Source organism: Crocuta crocuta, unplaced genomic scaffold, assembly GCF_008692635.1.
Source record: "Crocuta crocuta isolate KB4526 unplaced genomic scaffold, BGI_CrCroc_1.0 scaffold44, whole genome shotgun sequence".
In the NCBI taxonomy this organism is placed as follows: domain Eukaryota; kingdom Metazoa; phylum Chordata; class Mammalia; order Carnivora; family Hyaenidae; genus Crocuta; species Crocuta crocuta.
In genome coordinates this window covers 2,436,820-2,458,040 of record NW_027530179.1, presented here as the reverse complement: position 1 = coordinate 2,458,040, position 21,221 = coordinate 2,436,820, and the positions used below count along the sequence as shown (strand labels likewise).

Here is a 21,221-nt window from a genome sequence, read left to right as displayed (position 1 = left end):
CTTTTGTTGTCTACTACTAAAAATGGTAGCTTTTCCTGATTTGAACCCAAACACTCTCAAACTGTGTATTAAAAAGCTAATAAGAGTTGAGGGCTGACTAAATGTGATCTATCTGAACATGCAGGTCCTAAGTCAAGCCATTCTGAAAAAGTAGTTCATTCTGCCTGACTGATCTGCCAAATATTGAACTGAAAGTTAGCCACATGAACTGTCACGGAGCACTTGCACATTTTCTCCGACTTTGCTTGTAGGAAGGACCTCTCTCCCACATTCAGCGGCTGACTGCTAATATCAGTTCCTATCATCCACGACACTCCTGCTATCTGTTTCCAAGGCTGTTATCTCTAGTCTGAAACTACCTTCCACTTATCCAAAGGAACTTTCATCATACCCTCCATGGATGGTTCCAGACTCTCTAATCCACCTGCTTGACTTAAATAGGATTATATTAACTCTGATATGGAATCACATGGCCAAAATGATTATGTTTTAGCTAAAATAGTTGCCAACAGATAAATATTCACATTAATAAAAATGTTACTGCACAACTCTTATCAGTAACCTGTTCCAGGGTCATTGGTGGTTATGGAACTTCAGGAATTACCTAATAATATATGGGCAAAATATGTACCTTTTTTCCTTCAAGGGATGATTATTTTAAAACCAAACCAAAGCTCACCAAAATTTTAACCGGCTTCATCACTTTTCTAGTAATGATACCAGGGGCTCTTAAGCGAAGGGTTTCCAAAATACACCATTTGATTAGTGGGAGTTTCTTCAAGTCATCCTCAGATACTTTCATCTTATCTTTACCTGTAAAGAGAATTTCAAAATTTTTTTAAAAGAGCAACCTAAAGAGTCCATAAAGTGATTTCATGGGAGCTTATCAACACAAGTTAGATGCTGCCTTGGACAGCAAGTGTTAGCATTGCTATTACTTTTTGCATACCAACTTTAATAACATACTGCCTCTTTTTATCATTTTCGTTTTACCAAGATTAAGTGCAGCCTAAAAAATTAAACCATTGTTGATTATTTCCAGGGGACGAACTGGGATCCAACCTTGGTCTTCATCTTCCTATGGCTGTCAAATGATTAAGATAGTACCCATCAGAAAGGTGTTCAATTTTTACTCATTTCATTCTTTCTTGTCTAAATTCTCCTTCCACTTAAGGAAACAGCAATAGAAGATTGGCTTCAAAAGCATAAAGTGAAAGATCTGAGAAGCCACCTGGCTTACTATTTCTACCTCTTCCCTGCTGATTCATTGTTGGTTTTCCTTTTGATTTTTCAATCATACATTTCAGAAGGCCCAAAAAGAACATGAGGAAAGGGGCAATGGGGCACATGTATTACATTTGGAATGATGAGCTCTCCCTCTAAAATAGATGCACCAGGGGCACCTGGGTGGCTTAGTCGGTTAAGCGTCCGACTTTCACTTAGGTCATGATCTCGTGGTTCGTGGGTTCGAGCCCCGCATCGGGCTCTGTGCTGACTGCCAGCTCAGAGCCTGGAGCCTGTTTCAGAGTCTGTATCTCCCTCTCTCTCTGACCCTCCCCTGCTCACCCTGTCTCTCTCTCTCTCCTAGAAATAAATAAAACATTAAAAATAAATAAATAAATAAATAAATAAAATAGGTGCACCAAACATTCCTAATGCAATGTGTATACCTTAGCTTATGTTTAGATTGAAGGTATCTGAAAAAGGATGAGGATCAATCTTTCTATGACCCAAAATATGGGTAGGTCTTTTCAGTCGAATTAGACATTTTAATTAGTGGTATTTCAAATAAAATGCTGGCATTTTAAAAATTACCTAAAACAACTCAGCTTTCAATTTGTTTTGACAGTATTTGGGTAATAAAAGTAAAAAACACTGTCAGTTTGAGTAAACCAAGTTCCACATTTGCTTCCCAACTGTACTAGGAATGAACGGATAACAGCAGAATATAGGATCTCCAGCCATGTTTTTCTTGGATTCTGGCTGAATTTAGTTCGAAAGTAAGCTCATTCTGCAAGACAGGTCTAGGTGGGTGCTGCCTGGGAAATCTGACCTGTCAGTACAGAATTTGGAATTCCTGAGTAGTCAAAAGCAAATGTCTTTGGATAGTAGAATCTGAAACCAGGCTTTCTGAGCTATCGTTCTACTAATACCCATAGGGACATCTATACATTCCAGTCAATTTGACAGATTCTTGAGCACCAAGTAAGGGCCAGGAGTTGAGTTAGGCTCTACTAGGGTATGACAATTAAGGCATTCTTGCAATGCATTTAGTCTACTAGGAGGTAAAAGATAAGCCTACACTTTACTGGTACATCACGCAAGTAAGGAACCTGTTCTGTGACATGTAAAATATTCTAGTACTTTATTCTAATAGAAAAGCAGGGAGGTTCATGTCCAATTAAAAGAAAAGCAAAATGTCCTATGAGTATCTTTCTCTAAAACTACAATTAGGGGCACCTGGGTGGCTCAGTCGGTTAAGCGTCCGACTTCAGCTCAGGTCATGATCTCATGGTTCCTGGGTTCAGCCCCATGTCGGGCTCTGTGTTGACAGCCAGCTCAGAGCCTGGAGCCTGTTTCGGATTTTGTATCTCCCTCTCTCTCTGACTCTCCCCTGCTCACGCTCTCTCTCTCTCTCTCAGAAATAAATGAAACATTAAAAAAATTAAAAAAACAAATAAAACTACAATTCTAATTAGTTCCTTGCAGGGAACAGACCTTAGTAAATAACTACTGAATTAACAAATGGTCCAACTTCAACATGGGGAGATGGGTGAAAGAACAGTCCAGGCAAATGAAAGAGGAAGAGCAAAAGGAAGACCATACAAAACATGGGTATGTTCAGAAAATGGCAATGGGTTTAGTGGGCCCGGAACGTCAGATAAATGTGATGGAACAGTGAGAAATCTCCTGAGACCGTTACAAAGGATCCATGATGCCATTCTGGAAAATCTGGAGACTTGAGAATTTGGAGATTTCCTGTCTTGTGCCAAGAGAGGATGAAACTTTCAGCAATGAAACAGTGATATACGGCACTGTTCCTTATTAAGACCTTCTGCTCATTTGCTCAGACCTAAGTAACCTAATATTTAAAAAGAGACAAGTGACCTTATGGACCATTTGTTTAACCTTCACGGATACGGTCTCCCCAAACTTTTGCTTTTGCTTTTCCAAAGCAGGGACTGGAGAATAGGTATGCCTTCTGCATCTTCACAACCTAAATATCACAGCTTTTCCAAATTGTGTTCTATGAAACATTTGCAAGGTGTCCAAAGTTCAAGGCAGAAACAAAGGGTTTATGGCCAACCAAATTAACAGGAAATGTTACTATTCTCTTGGTGACTCACTGAATACATTAGCATATGACAGGTTTTGAGGAATCTCACAGTAGACACAGCTATTTATGCCAATATTCCCAAACTTTTTTTTTTAATATTTTTATTTATTTCTAGGAGAGAGAGAGACAGCGTGAACAGGGGAGGGTCAGAGAGAGAGGGAGATACAGACTCCGAAACAGGCTCCAGGCTCTGAGCTGGCAGTCAGCATAGAGCCCAAAGCGGGGCTCAAACCCACGAACCGCGAGATCATGACCTAAGCGAAAGTCGGCCGCTTAACCGACTAAGCCACCCAGGTGCCCCGAACATTCCCAAACTTTTTAAAACTCACACGATCTATACCAGCATCATCAATCACTATTTAACCAGGACACAAAAAACAAGTAGCTATATAATGGCTATGGGTACTCTCTAAGACAATCCTTCAAAACAACAAACAAGCAAACAAACAATTTGTTTTCATTTGTCTGAGCACTACCAGCACATATCACAAGTCCCGGCATGCACGTGGCCAAATCTTCTACAAGTAGTTACTGTGACCCCAAGGAATTATTACCATCAGAAAACTATCTTGATATGTCATGGAACCAAAATTTCCCTTCCTCATACTTTCCCTGAACTATCCCTGTACTTTCCAAGTGAGTTCCGAAAAAAAATTAATTTAAAGAATCCACGGTCAGAATCAGAAATTCTTTACTTGAAAAAAACTGGCTGAGATCATTGCATATGCGAAAGCTATCACTACTAAATCAAGTGAACAAATATTTATTTGGCATTTAGTAGAGAGCAAAGTGCTATCTAAGCACTGCAGGGGAAACAAGAAATTGAAGGTTTAAAGATAATTACACTTAAAAAGACAATTTCTAAAACTAAAAAAAAGGAAGCGTAAGTGGTTTGCTCAGTGTTAAAATGAGGAATTCTGAGGTTCTAATTATGAGTTTATAAATGGCACACAAACTGAGAGTGGTGCCTAACATGAGGTAAGTGTTCAGTACAAGGTGGTATTTATTACTGTTACTGTTATTATTAGTGGGAATTTAGTAATCACTCTCTAGAAATCACTCCTTCCTGACTGACTTTTGCTCCATAGCTAGTAAAGTGGTTCTTTTCCCTGACACCTTAGTTGGGAGAAAAGCTACAGTTTGAGAGCATATCTGATACTAATTGGATACCAGGTTTGGGGAATTCTTCCAATCATTCACCCAACAGACATTTACTGAGAACCTCTTGGTAATGTCTACATGCTGAGATGAATGGAAGAGCCTTAGCTCTTTCTTTTTTTAATTTTTATTTATTTATTTATTTTTGAGAGACAGAGAGAGGCAGAGCATGAGCAGGGAACGGGGGGCAGAGAGAGAGGGAGATACAGAATCTGAAACAGGCTCTGAGCTGTTTGTTAGCACAGAGCCCGACGCGGGCTAGAACCCATGAACTGCAAGACCATGACCTCAGCTGAAGTTGTACACTCAACTGACCCAGCTATCCCCGAGCCTTGGCTCTTAAGGAGTTCATACGTAGTCAGATAGAGAAGGCATAGAACTAAAAGTAGTTAACATGTGGTAAGTGTCACCAAATTCAAGTGTGTAATGTGCTATGGGGCACAGTGGTGACAGTGACCACACTGGGGTAGGTGTGGAGGGGCAGGTGTGAGGGAGATGTCAGAGAGGCTTCTCAGAAGAGGTAAAAATCAGAACAAAGGATTAGATACACCAACGTAAAGGGCATGTTCACATAATAGGAATTCAGCTGGCTGGAATAGGGTTCAGTGTAGGAAGTGACAAGATCACGGGTCCTCACTGCAGTCCCAGGCTGCCCACACCAGCTGAAGCCAGAGCGAGTGACAGATGGCTCCTTTAGTCAACCTCTGATGTGCCCCAGGAGTGTCCAGGGTTCAGTTCTGGGTCTTCCTCTCTTCTCTAACTAGATTCTTTCTCTGTGGGATCAAACAAATACTCTTCTACAAAATACCACCAATGGGCTGGTGACACCAAGAAATTTATCTTTCTGCCTTTGATCACCTTCCTGAGCTCCATCTTCTTTTTATGCAACTGGCTTCTTGGGCTTCTTGATAGCACTGCTCGCATGTCTAAAAGGCACCTTGAGGGGCACCTTAGTGGCTCAGTTGGTTAAGCATCCGACTTTAGCTCAGGTCATGATATCACGGTTCGTTAGTTTGAGCCCTGTACTGGGCTCTCTGCTGTCAACTCAGAGCCCACTTCAGATCATCTGTCTCCCTCTCTCTCTCTGCCTCCCCCTCCCCCTCCCCCCACTAGCACACACATGTGTACTCTCTCTCTTTCTCAAACAACTAAAAAAAAAAAGGCATCTCAAAGCATAAAGCCTTTCCTCTCTTGGTCTTGCCATCTCTGAAAATGGTAACAAAATCTGTCCAATTGCTCAAGTCCAATGCCTAGGAGTCATCCATGATTCATTCCTTTCCCTTTCGCTCCTATTTAATTAATCACCAAAACCTGTTGTTTCTGCTCACAAAACAGATCCTATTTTCATTCACGTAACTCCATCTCCATAGCTAATACTCTTGTCCAAACCACCATCATTTCTCAGCGGGCCCCTGGTGATAGCCGCCATTATGCTCCCTCCTCCCACGGGGCTCAGCTACAATCCCTTGTAAATCCAACCAAGTCAGTACCCTGTGCAGATCCCATTAAAGGCTTCAGTGCTATTTAGAATTAAAGCCAAAGTTCTTACTTTGGCAAATAAGATCCCCTCTAATCTCATCTCACACAGACTCCTAGGGGCTGTATAACCTTTATAAATATTCCAACCTCTTTGTGCCTCAGTTTGCTCGCCGACAAAATAGGAATAATGGAAGCATCTGCCCTGTAATGTTGTGAGGATTAAAAGAGTTAATACGTGGAAAGCTCTTACAACTATGGCTGGCGTGTGGCAAAAACTCAGTAAATGTTACCCAGCATTATTACTTCTTCTGCTTTATTCCAACTATTTGAAAAACCGGCTTCTTATCCTTTAGACCTCTGCTAAAATACGTTCTCAGGAAGCACTTCCCTTACCAGCTAATGTCTTCCTAATCACTGTCATGCCATTTTATTTCCTTTAAAGTCCCTGATAACATAGGAAATAATTTGGCTTATTGTTAATTGTTGGGCTTCCCTACATAGGGTGTGATTCCATGTTTCTCACAATCTTGTGCTTTCTATTTTTTGAGATATCCTGAGTAGTTAGTACCCTGTCTGGAACATGGTAGGCACTTGATACATTTTTATTAAATGAATAAATGGATAAATGTCTAAAATAGTGGAAGGGAAGCTTTTGGTCTGTGTAACAACAATGGGAGAGATGCAGAGAAGTCAAATTTGAGAGACATTCCTGAGAGAGAATGTGAAAATCTTTAAATAAATAAGAATCTCCTGGGGTGCCCAGTGGCTCAGTCAGTTGAGCGTCCAACTCTTGGTTATGGTCTAGGCCATGATCTCACAGTTCGTGTGTTCGAGCCCTGCATGGGGCTCTGTGCTGACAGTGTAGAGTTTGCTTGGGATTCTCTCCTCCTCTCTCTCAGCCCCTCCCCTGCTCTCCCTCTGTATCGCTCTTTCAAAAATAAACAAACATTAAAGAAAAGAATGAACTGAAACCTTAGTGTATGCTGGACCAGAGGTTCTCAAACATTAAAGATGCCTCAGTATTACCTGGGGGCTTGTTAGAACACAGATCACAAGGCCCTACCCTCAAAGTTTCTGACTCAGTAAGTCTGAAGTAGGGCCCAAGCATTTGCATTTCTGGCAAATTCTCAGGTGCTATTGATGCCTGCTGGCCCAACAAACATATTCTAAGAACCACTGTGCTAGATTGAAAGAAGTAGAAGAAATACTTGAATGTTCTTAAATAATCTGGGTTGAAAACAGTTTCTATTACCAGTTTTTAAATTCTCTCTTCAAGGCAACGGAGGGAAACATACTAAATGGATAAAAAATAAGATTTAAATCACAAGTTCTGAGAGGATACTTGTTGTTGACCCTTGAACTACCCTCCCAACCCCCATCAAGAATCCACCTATAACTTTTGACTCGCCAACAATTTAACTACTAATAGCCTAGTTTTGACCAGAAGCCTTACTGATAACAGAAACAGTTGACTAGCACATATTTTATGATATATATAACATACTATATCCTTAGAATAAAGTTAACTAGAGAAAAGAGAATGCTAGTAAGAAAGTCATAGGGAAGCAAAAATAATTTACAATACTGTACTGAATACAATACCGTAAAATTACATTATTTTTAAAAAATGAGTCGTCTGTCCCTCAATATCTATATCAATACTGTCCTATGTATTTGTTTAAAAATTTCACGTACAGTTCAGGCTAGTGTTGTTCAACGGTCAACTGTATCAACACCGACGTTACTAGCTTTTATTCACATGAAAGTACAAGATACCAAAGGTGTTTTCTTTCTTATTATGAACCTTAAAACTAAATAGTATGATCACTAACTCTGATTGAACTTTTAACTGGCTAGGATTTCAGAACTGGTTCAAAATGATATTTTTACAGCAACAAAGGTGCCATCTTCATCAGAATCATACTGCCAAAGTGTCTTCTGGAGGTCGCTGACTTGAGCTTACATGTAGCTATATATTAGGGTCCTATTCTTCTTCTCCCTTACGTAAGGCCACAGTCAAGGGCATGGGTTGGCAAACTATGGCCAGCAGGCTAAATCCAGCTTACCATCTGTTTTTGCAAATAAAGTTTTATTGGAACACAGCAAAACTCGTTTGTTTATATATTGCCTAGGGATGTTTCCACACCACAACAGCAGAGTTAAATAGTGGTGACAGAGACCTTATGTTCCATAAAGCCTAAAACAATTTACTCTACGGTATTATACAGAAAAAGCTTGTTAATTTCTGACTAAGAGGCATCAAGGGAGCAAGCTCCTGGTTTGTTCCTCCCTGTACCTCCTACTGCTCAAAAGTCCAGATTTTATTCCAGCATTTGAATTTTATAGGCACCATGAATCCTGTGTGGTCTTTATTACACAGATCTTTTACATAACCAAGTCAAGTGGACAATGGCTAGCATAGCATCTGAATAATCCCGGAATATGTGGCTTTTTTGCCTGGAAAATATAATCTCTTTGGAAAAGAAATGTTTTTGCTTAAAATATACTGTGCTATAATAGTCTTCAAATCACATTCATAAACAGAGGGCAGATGGACACAATAATGTTAAGGAAACCAATTTTCTGGTACTTCCATATTTATTTTCTTCTAAAATGGGTCTAGCTAAGAAAATGCTGGGGTTCAGTTCTCTTTCCCTATCTCCTAATACAATCAACTTTTCCTCACTCTATAAAAGTTTGCCTCTTGGTCATCTTGATATTCACACTGGTACATTTCCCCTACAGTATAAAAATCTCTTGAGTGCCAAATAAAAGGGCAAGTACAGAACACACTGTAACTAATGAAGGAGCCCTTGAAAGCAAAGTAGAGCAGACACAGAAAAGAAATATTAAAAGCAGACAGGTCTTCTTTCTTTCTTTCTTTTTTTAAAATTTATTTATTTTTGAGAGAGAGAGAGACAGAGTATGTGGAGGGGAGCGGCAGAGAGAGAGGGAGACACAGAATCTGAAACAAGCTCCCGACCCTGAGCTAGCTGTCAGCACAGAGCTGCACGCAGGGCTTGAACTCGTGAACTGCAAGATCATGACCTGAGCTGAAGTCAGACACTTAACCAAATGAGTCACCCACGTGTCCAAAGACAGGTCTTATTTCATTCCATTTGTCCCCTAGCCCCTGTGCACAAACTATATAGTTGTTTTCATGGTTGTCCATGTGTCTATCTTAAAATTAGAATTCAAAGTGAGATGAGCATCAGAGTAACATACATTGACATATTTATTTGAATTGAACTGACAAAAAATAAGACAGATCTTTCCCATTAGAAAACAAGTTGGATTGGTGACTAGTCTGATAATAAGAACTGGCTTTTAGAATTAGGTTATAAGGCAGCCATTTTCCATAACTGAATGAACTAAATCTGTAACTTTTGATACTTAAATATTTTAAACAGACTAAAAGCATGTAGGTGATATACCGGGAATGGTATCTTTTGAAAATACTGAAATACAGGATAATACATTTTACACATCAATATAAAAAATGTGTGAGGGGATCCGAAATTCTTTTAAAGTATATTTGAGAAAAGAAAAGAAGGAAGGAAGGAAGGAAGGAAGGGGGGGGGAGAAAAGGAGGGAGGAAGGAGGAAAAAAGAAAAGGAAGAAAGAAGGAAAGAAAAATAAACCACCGACTAATGGCATGCATTAAAAGATGAAGCTCTGTGGTACAAAGCTTGAATGTCCTTGGTAAAACGAAGGGTGAGTCTGTGGCTCTGCACAGGAAGAAGGGACCGGAAATGCTGGAATTTTCAAGGTAAGTAAGACAAGTCTGGAGATCTGAGACAACAGAAAGGACCCAGCTACATGGCAGGCGACTGCTTACCTAATAGGAGGCCCAGGAAAATTCTTTAGGGTAATAGCAGATTTTTAAGAATAGAATATTCAACTTCATGTCAAATACTCAATTTTAAGTTGTTTCTGGCTGCAACATAATTTTCTCTTTCCTTGTTCCATATTTTTAATATTTTGCAAAGTTTGCTAAGAAATAACCTTAAGTTTACACTTAGGGAAATAGAGACCTGGGTGATGTCCAGGGAGGCAATGCAATGCCAGAAAGAGGCAAAACACACAGAAGGGAAGAGAGAATGGAAACTGACAAATCAGCAAATGCAAGAACCGTGAGTCAAGAGAAAACTATAAGATACACAAGGCTCCACCTCTTGCTACCTCCTCCATTCCTCCCTCCAAGGATTCCTAGAACACCAGGATGGGGCTCTGAGCAATTTCACTTTTATCTTGAAAAGCCAGGATGGCCCTTGGCAAATGGATGTTACAAATAAATCAGCAGTGACCTACAATTCAGATTTTAAATCTTGTTCTTTATTTTCTAAAAAAATGTGTTTTCTCTTTAAACTCCATTTAGAGAATCTACATTGGAAAAACAAGCTCCCCTCCCTTTTATTTGTACTTTATATTACTGCAGCTACAGGATACAAAAAAGAACATGTTTTTGTACCTGATTCAGGATAGATGACTACCAAGGGCCAGGATTTGTATTTAAAATCAGATATGCGTGACTCCAAAGTGACCCACCTAAAACAAGACAGGCATAATTCTGGCCCTAAAATGTTTGGACTCAAGAACAGTGAAGTTTCTGAGCTCCTTTAAAATAACNGTGACTTTTAAAGTGCAAAAATAGGGTCTCTGCCCCTCCCCTGCTCATGCTCTTTGTCTCTCTCCCTCTCAAAAATAAACATTAAAAAAAAGATTTTTTTATACTTTTTTTTTTTATGTTTTATTTATTTCTAGGAGAGAGAGAGACAGCGTGAGCAGGGGAGGGTCAGAGAGAGAGGGAGACACAGAATCTGAAACAGGCTCCAAGCTCTGAGCTGGCTGTCAGCACAGAGCCCGATGGAGAGCTCAAACCCATGAACCGTGAGATCATGATCTGAGCCGAAGTCATACGCTTAACTGACTGAGCCACACAGGCACCCCTAAAAATGTTTTTAAACATTAAAAAAAATAAAGTGTACAAAATGTCTTATATAACACAGAAACAAAAGTTTGTTTTGAGTTCAAAATACTTAAAATCTAATGGATATATAAGCTGTTGAAAGAACTTTCTAGGCCCAAGATGGAGACACTTCTGCTCAGAGGGCTACATCAATAACTTAGATCTAACGTTCATGTCCCTATAAATGCTCCACTAGACCAGAAACACAGGATACTCAGTCTGCCAATCCCCAAATACCAAGCCAGGTCTGGGCTCTGTACTTATTATTTCCTTGTTTCTTTTCACCCCAAAAAAGTTGGCCATGTGGCTCCAACCAATATTTTCTATTGTCTCTTCCTTGTTCTTTATTTTTTATCCTATAAAACCTTCCTGCCTTCCAGCCCATTTTGCAGTTCTCCAAAAGGAGACTGTCCATTTCATGAAGTGTTACATAAGGTTTGTATGTATTACTGATACCGTCTTCTTTAATAACTTCTTAAACAAAAATGTATGACAAGTGTAAATTACTCTTGGAAAATAGATATTTTGATTAAATAAGTTTAGTTTCTCAAATCCCAGTGTGATGCTGGACAAACAAGGTAGTATTCTGGGACTAGACAAGGGAAAAGAAAAGGAAATATGCTAAGTTTTCAAACAGTATCTTTAGGTTAAAGACTTTTCTTATTATAACTCTTAGAAATGGCTCTGTACCCATACTGTGCATATTTCAATGCACATCTGTGGTTTGTTCTTCCAGCATTTTGTCTTTAAAAATAGAAGGCTCCGTTGGAAGAATGCCAAGGTAATTATCAAAAGAGCTAGAGCCTAATGGGGATTGGGACCAGTACGGAAGACAACCAGAGAAGCAGCCATGGGTGATTTGGGGTAAAATTCGGAAACCATCTGTTTAAGTCTTGGCACAAATGCAATAAAGTTCAAACCCCATCTTAGGACATTTGAAACCAAATAAAAGAAAGGATTATTTTGCATTCAGAAATGGTAAACCATTTCTAAAATATATATGGTTTTGGGATTCCACAGGCATAATGGCAAGCATGTTATTATATAGTGAATCATATCTGCTAAGTATGTTCACAGATTAGAATTCCATTACTTTAGCCATTAATTCACTCAAGATAAATTTGCTTCATATCTGTTCTGTGCCAGGCCAAGCTTAGTGGCTGTTGAGAGATAGGAAGAGAATAGCACTAATTTACTGATCATCTAACGTCACAAATACTTTGGACCACTTCATTTATTCCTCATAACTACCTGCCAGCTATCAAGCCTCAGAGATATGTGCCCCTGGAAAGAAGCTTGAATGTGTCAGAGCTCCCTTCAAACAGATACCCACCCTGAAAGCCCTTGTTCTTGCTTACCTTGACCCACCGCTTCCCCCAAGAGGAGAAAGAGAAGGAAGGAATGAGAAAGACACAGTCACTAGTCTCCCTAACGGATTTTGGACACAGGGACACAAAGTATTCTTTGTACATAAATGTCTATAATATCAACTTCCCAAGAGAGGACTCAAGTGGCAAGGGTGTTCATCCCCTCCTTCCTATGGCTGAGTTTCAGCTAAGCCTGGAGGGATGAGTCGGACTCACTGAGGCAGAAAGAAAAGCAACTTAAATTCCAAAATTAATCATAAAACCATGATTTCCTGGGCTTATAAAAAAGAACATGACTCAAATAGAATCATGAAAGTAAATTGTTCTTTGAGATGTGGCTCCTTTGTTCCTTAATATTCCAAGCCCCTTCTTACTTAAACTCACACGCACACATGCATGCACACATGCACGTGTACACACACCCCAAAATAGTAAATAAATCAGTACAGAAAATATAAACCCTCTGTGTCTGTAGCTCAGGAATAATATTACCTAAAGATTTAACTAACAACTTGGAGGAAATAATCTGTTTCTATAGAAAAGAAGGGGAACCGTAGGCCTGTGCTAAGTCATTCAGACCTTCTGAGACATAATTCTGAGGAGTCTGGTTCAGACGGTGGGATTGCAAAGTGGGGTTGAAGACTGAGGAGGCTCCGTGCTTCTCCATAATGAAAAGCAGGTGTATTTACTGCCCAGGGACACATGGGAAGATGACAAGAAGCAAACATAAACTTCCATTGCAATTTAAAGAGTGCATCCCTATGCATCCCACCACTTCTTTCTTTACTTTTGAAAGCATGAATTCTTAGTTCTGTTTGCTTTTCTATGCTAGAAGATCCTTCACAAATGTCGTCTTTTCATATTCATAGAGCAGCTTGTTTAAAATATTTGGAGCTAAGGTGTGTGCAAAAGGTCACAACACACATGAAGGAGGATCGAGCTGGGATAAAAATACATGAGGTCAAGGCTGCAAAACAGAGAAACCGATCTAACAACCTTGAGCAATGATTCCTACCAAAATCTGGTCAAGAAATTTGCTTCCCAAACTTCAAAATAATTTGCTTAAAAACAGAAACTAAGTAATAGAAGCTAGTGTTTACTTTAGACTTATTCAGGGAAATTATTTAACAGCATTGAAAAAAGTACAGCATTACAAAAACTTCTACTCAAAAATAATAAAGCAATGACATCAATGGCTGATACAAAATAAGGATAGGCAATGAGTTTTCTCAACCAGGGACTTCTAGATAAGCTCCTGAAAAAAAATTAGTTTTTAGAGAACAGAGACAGAGCAAAAGAGAACTAATCAATAATTTACAATACTCCAAAGCAGGGGAAAACTATCTTACATCCATGCCTTCATTTCAGGAATTTTAAAAACTTCAATAGGATAAAACAGTGTTCAAAAACTCAATTTTTAAAAATTACACCTCTAATTTATTCCAGAAATATTTTCTTATATTTACAAAATTGCTATTTTCTTCCCAGGAGAAGCCTATATTCACTGAAGTGTTAGCACATCTCAAATAGAGTAAGTGGATAAAATGTCCTGAAATAGTTACTATTATTCATAGCAGGTTTTATATGTCAGATGACCCTATAACAATTATCAATGGTAAGAATATGCTAGTACAGATTTCTGGAAATGTTTGGTGAGATGAAGATTTGTTTGTTGGCCTATCTCCCAATGGGGAAAGCAATCCCTTTCTACAATTATCCTTTTACATTTAAAAAGAAATATTGTGAAACTCATCTTTGAATATTGGAAGGGAAAGTTAATTTTCAGTTCTGAGTAAAGATTCCAATGACTTTTCCCTTCTCCAAATATGCACCTCCCTCTACTCCTGACGACTGAGAGACAGTGAGAGAGAGAAAGGCCTAGAACAGGAGTAGACTAGAACTGAGAAACAAAGAGTATCAAGGATAGAAAGAAGAAATGATGAAAGAATTAATGAGTGAAGAAGGTTTGCAGAGTGAAGTTGTTTGAGCAAGGTGCAAATTATGAGGTACTTCATTATTCCGCACAGCAAGGCCCAGCTTTTGCCTAATGCGGTGGATTACTTTTGGGGGCTGGACCTTCTCAGGTTGTCTGAGCCACAAGACTGGGCCCCACTGATATCAGTGTGACACAGAGCACACCGCAGCCAAATGTCTTTATACAGGAAAAAAAACAAGTCTAAATGAATTTCTAGAGCAGATGTGAAAGGAATAAAGGAGATTCAAAAGAGTATGTTGAGAAAGAGAAAGTTTGTTTTACTTTTCAGAAGGGAGAGGGTGATGGAGAGAGGTCACTGGGCAGGAGGACCTGGGGAATAAAGCAGGGGTTTCCTTGTGTCAGAGAGCTGGGCTCTTTAAGAACCCATCGCACCATGGATGACAGTCTTTCAGTCTCTCTAGTCCTTCCCCCTCCCCTTTTCTTTTCCTATCTTCTTGTCTCTTTCTCCTCCCTCTTGGAGAAGGATCAGATCCTTGTCCCATACAGTAGGGGGTGACTCTAGATTTATGGCGCCTGAAGATATAGAATGGGAGCTTACTGGGCACCTAAAATAATTAGGAAGTAAATGTGATTTTCCTCACACACACAAGGGCACACACAGGGACACACACACACAGGAAGCAAAAAAGCAGTAAAAGATAATGGGTTAAGAGTAGAAGAAAAGAGTAGAAGAAAGAGATCCCTGGAAGTGAGTTATATCCTGGTGCCTCGTTCAGGTATCTCACAGAAGCCCCTGGAATATGAAGAATGGGCTTTAAGAAGGAGGGATGCTCCTGAGGTGAGAAAATATATGCAAAAGTTAAGTAAGATATCTCTACCTTTTTGAAAATACAAAGCTTGCAGTAACATATTAAGCGAACTATAAGCTTATTGTGCTGAGATCCTTCAAAAACTTGATTTAAAAAATAAGTATTCTGCATTATCTCTCCAATATTTCTTTAATAAAGAAAAGAGATATAGTCTTCGGGTCTTTTTTCCTTACAAAATATTAACATCATGATTGTCCATGGACATTATTACACGTGTGCCTGATTGTACATGTTCTGTGAGACAAAACTCTGTGAGAAAGATCTTAAATTTACAGAAAATTCAAGAGTGAGGTGATAGTAGATGAAAGATGATGAAGTGCATGGTAGCCTACAAAGTTAAGTCTTTTAGTTCACTGCTGTTTTCCATAAATTCTTTATAGGTATAGTTTCTCCAAGAACTGTAGGTTTCTAGAATATTAATTCACTGCCAATGTTGATACTTTAAAAACCTTTACTTCAAGAACATGAAACGGAATTTTTAAAATGACCCTTTTCATGTATTTTTTTAGTCTTGAAAGAAAAGATTGAGAATTTGCTTTTTTTGTTGGCAAAAGGCAAACGAATAAGGATTGTTTCAATCAATTGTATTTCTTGTATCAACTGTGTTCTCTTTCGTTACAGCAGCTTTATAAGTAAGTTGTTAGTATGTGGTAGGACAAATCTAGCCTTACTAATTTATATTTCCAGTAATTTTTATTTTTATTTACGCTTGTTCTTCAAAAAACATTTAAGTCATTTAGTTACCCTGCTCCAAATCCCTTGGAATTCTCATTAAAATTGATTAGATATATATTAACTTGAAAAGGGTTGGCATTTTCATGATATTAAGCCTTTCTGCTCAGGAACATGTATGCTTTTTTTCTTTGTTTAGGTTGTGTTGTTTAAAGCTATATTTTTATAAAATGTTGTAATTCCTCTATATAGGTCGTGTCTAAACTAATTTCTTTATGCAAGACAAATAGCAGTTAAATGAACAGGAAGGACAGATATAAAATGAATAGGAAGGTTTAAAAAAAATCAGTTTAAGGCACTGGCAGTGGATACAGATGGGAGAAGTGGACACAGATGGGAAAGCAAAGAAGAAAGCTGAGAGGTTGCCCACAGATTCTGTGAATGTGGGCACTCGGGGCTTTGGTGTCATCCCTGGAGGCTGTCAAACCATGGCTTCATTCAGCCCTTCTAGCCACCAGCTTCTTCCAAACCCCTCAGTCATTTCAGACCTTCTAGGTGTGGTTCTTGTGACTTGTCTAGTGGTAGACATGACTTTTTGGCATCTGAAGGATTTAGGATAACATTTTGTTATCAGAGAGGCATGTTCCTATCATTGGGGAAGCCAGTCTCGTGTGCCCCATCTTTGGATTCCAACTCAGTTGTGTAAGAATGGGTGTTGGGCCTGGGACACTCCTTACTAAGAAATAAAGAGCCCATCCAGCCTGTGCTGGTTTTATCACCTTGTGTGGGAATAGTCTTCCTTGTTGCAGGTGCAGTCAATGTTCCTTTGTCTCTGCTTAAAGCATGTGCACCATATGACATCTGGCCACCCCACTGTTTTATCTGTCTTCTAAGGGGAGAGGGCACCAGTGCCATCCACTGAGGCACATGAGGGGTAAGCTAGGGAGAGACCCACTGCTGTGTCTCTTCTTTAGTTAAGGAGAGTGTGCTCCATCTAGTACTTCACTGCTTTGTGCCTTTCCTAAAGACTCTGATGCCAAGCTGCAAAGGGCAGAAGCATCTAGAGTCCTCCTCTGGGATCAGTAACCAGTGCATAGTACTCTGCTTGACATCTACTGAAATACTATAAGCAATAACATTTTGGAAGTAGCCTCTGCTCAGTGACTTCAGTTCAACATCCATCACCATAGACTGTGTATGTTTAGGGGCGCCTGGGTGGCTCAGTCGGTAAGCAACTGACTCTGGCTCAGGTCATGATCTCATGGTTCGTGGATTCGAACCCCATGTTGGGCTCTGTGCTGACAGCTCGGAGTCTGGAGCCTGCTTTGGATTCTGTCTCTCTCTCTCTCTCTCTATCTCTGCCCCTTCCCTGCTCTTTCTCTGTCTCTCAAAAATAAATAAACGTTAAAAAAAATTTTTTTAAGTTTTTAAAAAAAGACTTCATATGTTTAAAAGAGGCAGTGATAACAATGGATTGAGAATGATACCAACATATGCGATGTTGCTTAGAACAGGTTATTATTATTGAATGGAAAATCAGGAGTTTAATAACTAAGGGACTGATGCTCCCCACCCTTTCTTTCATTAAATGCAGATATAAAAATATCCCAAATCACATTCTATCACTTTGAGAAAAGCTTAAAAATGAGTATACCAAGTCAACTATATAAGACTATCCTCTGAAAAAACAGTACTTTGTATTATTTTCAGTAATGTGTCTGTCATATTTTGAAAAGAGGTTATCAGTTTCCTTATTTACTAGAATATAAAATGAAGCCTGCTATACAATTACAGTGTCTTTTTCAAGGAATAAAGGACATAGTTCAATTGATTAATTAAATAAAAGGGAGAGAGATTAAGTAAACAACAGTAGGTAGATTATAAAATGTTAAATATATTTTGACCTAGAAATGCCCTTTATTTATAAACTCTACATAATGATTCTGAACTTTTAGATGGTGTTCTCTGGAGAGATGTCAGCCCAACCTTAAGGACTTTACCTTAGGACTGTTTTCTAAAGGGGAAGAAAGATCATCCAAATGCCTGAATAATTCCCTAACAGAACACACGGATAAAAAGAACTTTGTCAGAATGAAAAATGCAGAGGATAAATAAAGCGGATGAACAGTGCCCACCAAGTGAGATATTGAAAGACTTAATAAAATGAGACGTGCCCAAGTAGGACCTATCTCCAAGCCTGTAAATTTGAGCAGACTATCAAACAATCTATAGCTATCTCTTTCAGCCTGTCGAAGCTAGGCAATAAAAGAGAGAGTGACTTCACACAAAACCTCCTGATTTAGAGTATCAGAAGACACGCTATCAGGTATTAGAGGCAGAGAATGCAGGAGGAAATGTAGCCACCTGGGAAATCTCTCATGGGCCAAAACTCTTATGTGCAAGTTTCACCCTGGCTTTTACAGCTAAGGTAGTGGATTGGAAAGTAACAAGTTTTGAGTTCTAAAGTGACACCGTTGTGTTCTTAAAGGTCGAGGGAAAAGAGGATAACAAAATTATACATTCAGAGGGGACTAGAACAGTTCCAGGTGGAATCCCCTTCATTAATAAATACTTTCTTAGGTAATCTATGTATGCTCTTCAAGGTTGATGAAGGACAAGTAGTTTGTGAGTAACTCCAGCATAACTGAATGTTTGCTGGGTCCATTCCAGTATTTACTTATTTAATGTCTTTTAAGAATTTTTGAGAGAGAATGTGATCAGGGGAGAGGGGCAGCAGGAAAGAGAGAGAGAAAGAGAGAGAGAGAGAGAGAGAGAATGAGAGAGAAAGACAGAGAGAGAGAATCTTAAGCAGGCTCTACATTCAGCAGAGAGCCCAATGTGGGGCTCAATCCCACAACCCTGGGGTCATGACCTAAGTCAGGCCAAAATCAAGAGTTGGACATTCAACTAAATGAGCCACCCGCATGCCCCACTGTTTTTTTAATTTTATTTTTATTTTTGAGAGGAGCAGGGAGAGGGGCAGAGAGGGAGAGAGAGAGAGAGAGAGAGAGAGAGAGAGAGAGAGAATCTTAAGCAGGCTCTACACTGAGCATGGAGTCCGCCCTTCTAATATGTTGGACTAGCAAAGGAAAACAAGGCTATGCAAGAAATTTTCCATATGATAAGTTATAGCCTCCAAAACCTCTGTATTAAGCATAAATGGTCAAGCAACCAGTGGAAGTGGAGAAAAAAATTTTTAATAAAATAACTTTCCCCTGCTCCCAACTCCATTGGAGTGCCTTTGGCTCTGCTACTTGATCTTTTTTCCCAATATTTTGGGCAACAAAGGGCCAAGAATCTATCACAGACACAACTCTGGCTATCACCTACTAAGCCCTGGCAGGCTGCAGAAGGGTAATGAGAGTGAGCTTCTTCAGTTAGCTGGAGGGACTTAAGTCTTTAATATGTCATGACGGAGTCCACTGAGAATGTTGTTATTGGTTGGCAAGACAATATGGAGACACATTCAAGTGGAGGGGAGTTGTATACAAATCATAATATCACTAAGAAGCATATAGACGGGGTTTCAAGAGTAAATGAAAATGTTTAAATGCAATGAAGTAAAACCAATAAATTATAATAATACAAACAATATGGAATTTGCCTAGAACATCACCAGAGGTTCTGAACTTCATTTATCACACTGTTAACTTATACTTGTTTATGATTAGGGGCAGAGACAGAACCTTTTCTGATCAGTGTATGGTGAGTGTAGCCACATGAGTCAATGTCACCTTGTACTGTAGCATCTGGCTGGTTGGAGAGTGTCAGTGACCATGCATCCCCAGTCAGGACGGCTGCTAAGACAACCAAAAAACATTACTGGTTGCCTCTGAGTAAATTTTCTCTTGTATCCAAAGTCACACTACTAGTGACTGACCAGAATGAAACTCGTAAGTCAAGTGCCTGACTCAAATCCAGTGAAAATCTGGTAATGTATCTTTTACGATGCACAAATAATAACTTTATGTAAGACAGGGATCATTTCTTTGTAGGTGCATTTCTACTACTAATCTGGTTCCTTGTATATTAACATAAAAATTTTATTAATTTTTCTTTTAAATAAATACACAGTAAAACTGAGTGGGGGGAAAAAAGTGTGTTAATGCTCCCTTACATTGAAAAGAATAGGTAGATGGGGCATCTGGGTGGCTCAGTTGGTTAAGTGCCTGACTCAGTTGGTTAAGTGTTGGACTTTTTGGTGCAGGTCATGATCTCATGGTTTGTGGGTTTGAGTCCCACATTCGACTCTGTGCTGACAGCTCACAGCCTGGAGCCTGCTTCAGATTCTGTGTCTTCCCCTCTCTCTGTCCCTCCCCGACTTGCACTTTTGGTCTCTCTCTCTCTCCAAACATGAATAAACATTAAAAATTTAAAAAAAAAAGAATAGGTAGAAGGGCCAATATAATCAGCTAAAGATTTCAACTGCATTTTTATGTGTTTTGTTTTTAAGATAGAATGACTGTCTCCTGGTGGGCAGACACTCATAGTGCGAGTCCAGAATTAGAAAAGAAAACTGCTTTGTAATAGTCTAAACAGGACCCAAATGTTAGTGCCTGAGCTTGCTTTTGGTCGGTTGCTCATAAATGTGAGTATTTATGCCGTGTTAGTTAATCTTTTGTGATCCAGTAGCCCTTTAGTAGATATCTTGAAAATACAAAGCACAACGAAGCTAAAAATGCAAGAAGCCGAAATATGTATTTCTACATTTTAACTAAAATAAAAAAGAAAAGTAAGCCTTAATGGTGGGTTAATGGAATGACACTTATACAAATTAAAATGTAAATACTTTAATAAAATCAAATATGGCATAAAATATAGTTTAATGTTAAAGTAAAAATATGAATATCTTAATGTTCTTCTCAGAACAGTTCTATGAGGAGAAACAGCAATGTTCATTATACTGAGAATAGATAAAATCCTTTAGGAAGAGGAAGAGATTCAGACCAAAAAAAAAAACAAAAAAACAAAAAAACCCACTTCTTTTTCTTTATCAAAACACATAAAACAAACTTTTAGTTGAACTACAAGTGGGTGAATTTTTAGAAACACAAGATTAGGGGCACCTGGGTGGCTCAGTTAAGTGTCTGACTCTTGATCTCGGCTCAGGTCACTATCTCACGGTTCATGAGTTTGAGCCCAGCATCAGACTCTGCACTGACGGTGTGGAGGCTGCTTGGGATTATCTCTCCCTTTCTTTGTCCCTACCCTGCTCGCTCTCTCTCTCTTTCTATTTCTCTCTCTCGATAAATAAGCAAACTAAAAAAATGTCTTTTTTTTTTAAATGTTTTATTTATTTCTAGGAGACAGAGAGAGAGAGACAGCGTGAGCAGGGGAGGGTCAGAGAGAGAGGGAGTCACAGACTGAAACAGGCTCCAGGCTCTGAGCTGGCAGTCAGCACAGAGCCCGACGTGGGGCTCGAACCCACGAACCG

General features: G+C 39.2%; 1 protein-coding gene across 1 annotated transcript in view; it reads right to left on the bottom strand.

Annotated features, from left to right (window-relative positions):
* CYP39A1 (cytochrome P450 family 39 subfamily A member 1) overlaps positions 1-21,221 on the bottom strand; it is a 102,298-nt gene that overhangs the window by 34,109 nt on the left and 46,968 nt on the right. The window contains exon 8 of the mRNA XM_077764777.1: positions 680-813. Coding sequence (XP_077620903.1) covers positions 680-813 — 134 coding nt within the window. The remainder of the gene's footprint in view (positions 1-679; positions 814-21,221) is intronic.